This window comes from Vanessa atalanta, chromosome 9, assembly GCF_905147765.1.
Source record: "Vanessa atalanta chromosome 9, ilVanAtal1.2, whole genome shotgun sequence".
NCBI classification, from domain to species: domain Eukaryota; kingdom Metazoa; phylum Arthropoda; class Insecta; order Lepidoptera; family Nymphalidae; genus Vanessa; species Vanessa atalanta.
In genome coordinates, this window is record NC_061879.1 from 7674357 (window position 1) to 7676934 (window position 2578).

General features: G+C 33.3%; 1 protein-coding gene across 1 annotated transcript; it reads left to right on the forward strand.

The window, feature by feature from the left end:
• The first annotated feature begins 661 nt into the window (after window positions 1-661).
• Window positions 662-1390, forward strand: LOC125066597 (histidine-rich glycoprotein-like). Its single transcript, XM_047674729.1, has one exon. The coding sequence runs from the start codon at window positions 662-664 to the stop codon at window positions 1388-1390; it is 729 nt and encodes a 242-aa protein (XP_047530685.1).
• Window positions 1391-2578: the final 1188 nt, after the last annotated feature.

A 2578-nucleotide genomic window follows, 5' to 3' on the forward strand; every position in this document is an offset into this window, starting at 1 on the left:
GCCAAGCGATATACATGTATGTTTTAAAATCCCTGTAAATATACAGGATCTTCGTGATGTTCTTCTTTATGTATAACAAGACGAATTATTAACACAAATTTAGCAAAGGTAATGGTTTTTACAGCGAAAGCCGCCATGGTTTGCGCTTGTTTAACCTTGACCTTCGGTGAGATCAACCTTTTTTCCGCCGAGCCATTTTGGCTTCATTAAAATGGATAATATAGTATAATAAAGCATGTTTTAAATTAAATTAATGGTACAAGGGCTTTTAAATAGACGAAATATAAAGGAAGGTATATAATTTATCTCATGTTTGCGTAATATAACGAGCAATTAAATTATATATATAAACACAAAAAATAATACAAAGAGAACGATATTTTATATACTTAGTAATAATACATTCACTAAAACACCCATTATATATTCTGTTTATTTACAAAAATCTGATACTATGAGTAATTAAAACTTCAACCACATTAACGAATTTACTAACAACAGTGAAACACAATTGAAAATCGGAATAGCGCGTAACGGTTCAGCGGCCAGAACTTGTCCCTGAATACTGCAATAATATTACCAAACACTTTCTTCATCTAAACTAATCGAGTATAAAAGAACCAATAACTACTACCAAAGTATAGAAACAACAGCGATCAACATGAAGTTGGTACTTGCAATCGGCTTGCTTTGCCTTGTGGCAGTATATGCCAGAGAATTAGGTGAAGATGAAAAGGATCTTGTAGCAGCTGCGAGCGGCAAATCGCACCATCATGAAGAAGGTGGTGGCAAGGAACACCATGCTCACCATCATCACGAGCACGGCGAGAAAGGACACAAGGGACATAAAGGACATCATCATCACCACAAGGGAGAACATGGTGATCACGGTAAACATCACCATGCAGGACATCATCATGAACACGGTGGCGGCCACAAGAAGCACTGGGATGAGCACGATCATCATGGACATCACCACGAGCATGGTCATCATCACAAAGGCGGCAAACACGGCCACCACAAGCATCATGACAAGGGAGAGAAGACCGACGGCTACCACAAGAAATACCACAAGGACGACTTCCACAAGGACCATCACTTCTATGATGACCATCATCACGAAGGCAAGCATCACAAGCACGGACATCACCACGGACATCACGAAAAGCACGGAGGAGACCACAAGAAGGGCGGACATCATGAGAGCGGTCATCATGAACATCATCATGGCAAGCACGGTCATCATGACAAGCATCATTATGATGAGGATCATCACGGTCACAAGGGTCATCACGGTCATGAGGAGCACCATCATGGCCATCATGACCATGGCAAGAAGGGCGGTCACAAGGACCACAAAGAATGGGGCTTCCATCACGGAAAGCACTAATCTCTACTTAAGCTGTGATATTATTGATATTTTTAGAGATACTCTTGTTCTATTATCAGCATAATGAACAATAATTCTTCATTTAAAGTATTGAACATTTTCATATATTCTCAACCTTTTCTTTACAGTTAAGTTTTTAGAAGACTTAATATTTCTGACATAAAAAACATAACATTTGCGAAGAATATTGTTTATTATGTAATGTTTAGGAACTTTACGTTGCTGCCTTCTGTTATTTGTTACGGGTTTTGTTAATTTTGTATATAAGTAAATATTTTTTAATAAATGAATCGAAATATATGCTTATTTTTGAATTTCGAACACTTTTATAAAAAAATCAAAACATGCTGGCACATTAAACTGAATTGTTTACAAGATTACGTAAAAAATAGATTCTTATCTTTAAAAAAACTAATAATTATCTTCTAAGGGATTAATTAAAAACAATACTTACCTTGCTCCCTAATTACTGATTAAATTTTGTACTCAAAAACATTGTTAAACGTAATTGAGCTAATGAATATAATTAGTGATACCAAAAAAATATATTCTACACGTTTTTATCCAAGAAGACGAAAATTCTATCAAAATTGAGATTTATTTTAATTAAAAATATTGTTACCGACAAAAGTTTTGAAGTCGGTGTTTATATCTAAGCAGATTTACGAGAGAGGTACCAGAATATTAACTTGAAAATTCAAAATGTTTGTGTTTCAAAAATTGTTTTAAATGTTTTTTTAATAGACTTAGCTGACAAAAAACTAAATAAATTATCAAAAACAGCTCGCCTACGGTACAATTGTCGAGAATGAAATAGAATAAGGCTGAATCGATAACCTCCTTTTTGAAGTCAGCGAAAAAAGAACCAATATGAAAATTTAAACTACTACTTTTGTTCTTGGTTAGGCTAAGGTATAGTATTATTTTATTTTGGTATACAGATAACACGGATATAAGTAAAATTATTTATTAAAATTTACCTAAAATGAAATTGAAATTTCAGTAATTGTTAATACATTTTTGAAGACGATTATTTAATTCGACATTATATTGACACTCACCTTATAACCATACTTAACAACTAATTACAAGATTTTATGATTAAGAAATATTTTTAAATAATATGTATAAAATAAATTGGAAGTAATGTTTATCAAAAAGCACTTTATACGTATCAATATAAGTCTG

Coding starts and splice junctions, on each gene's coding strand:
- LOC125066597 (XM_047674729.1), top strand. CDS start 662: ATGAAGTTGGTACTTGCAATCGGCTTGCTTTGCCTTGTGGCAGTATAT.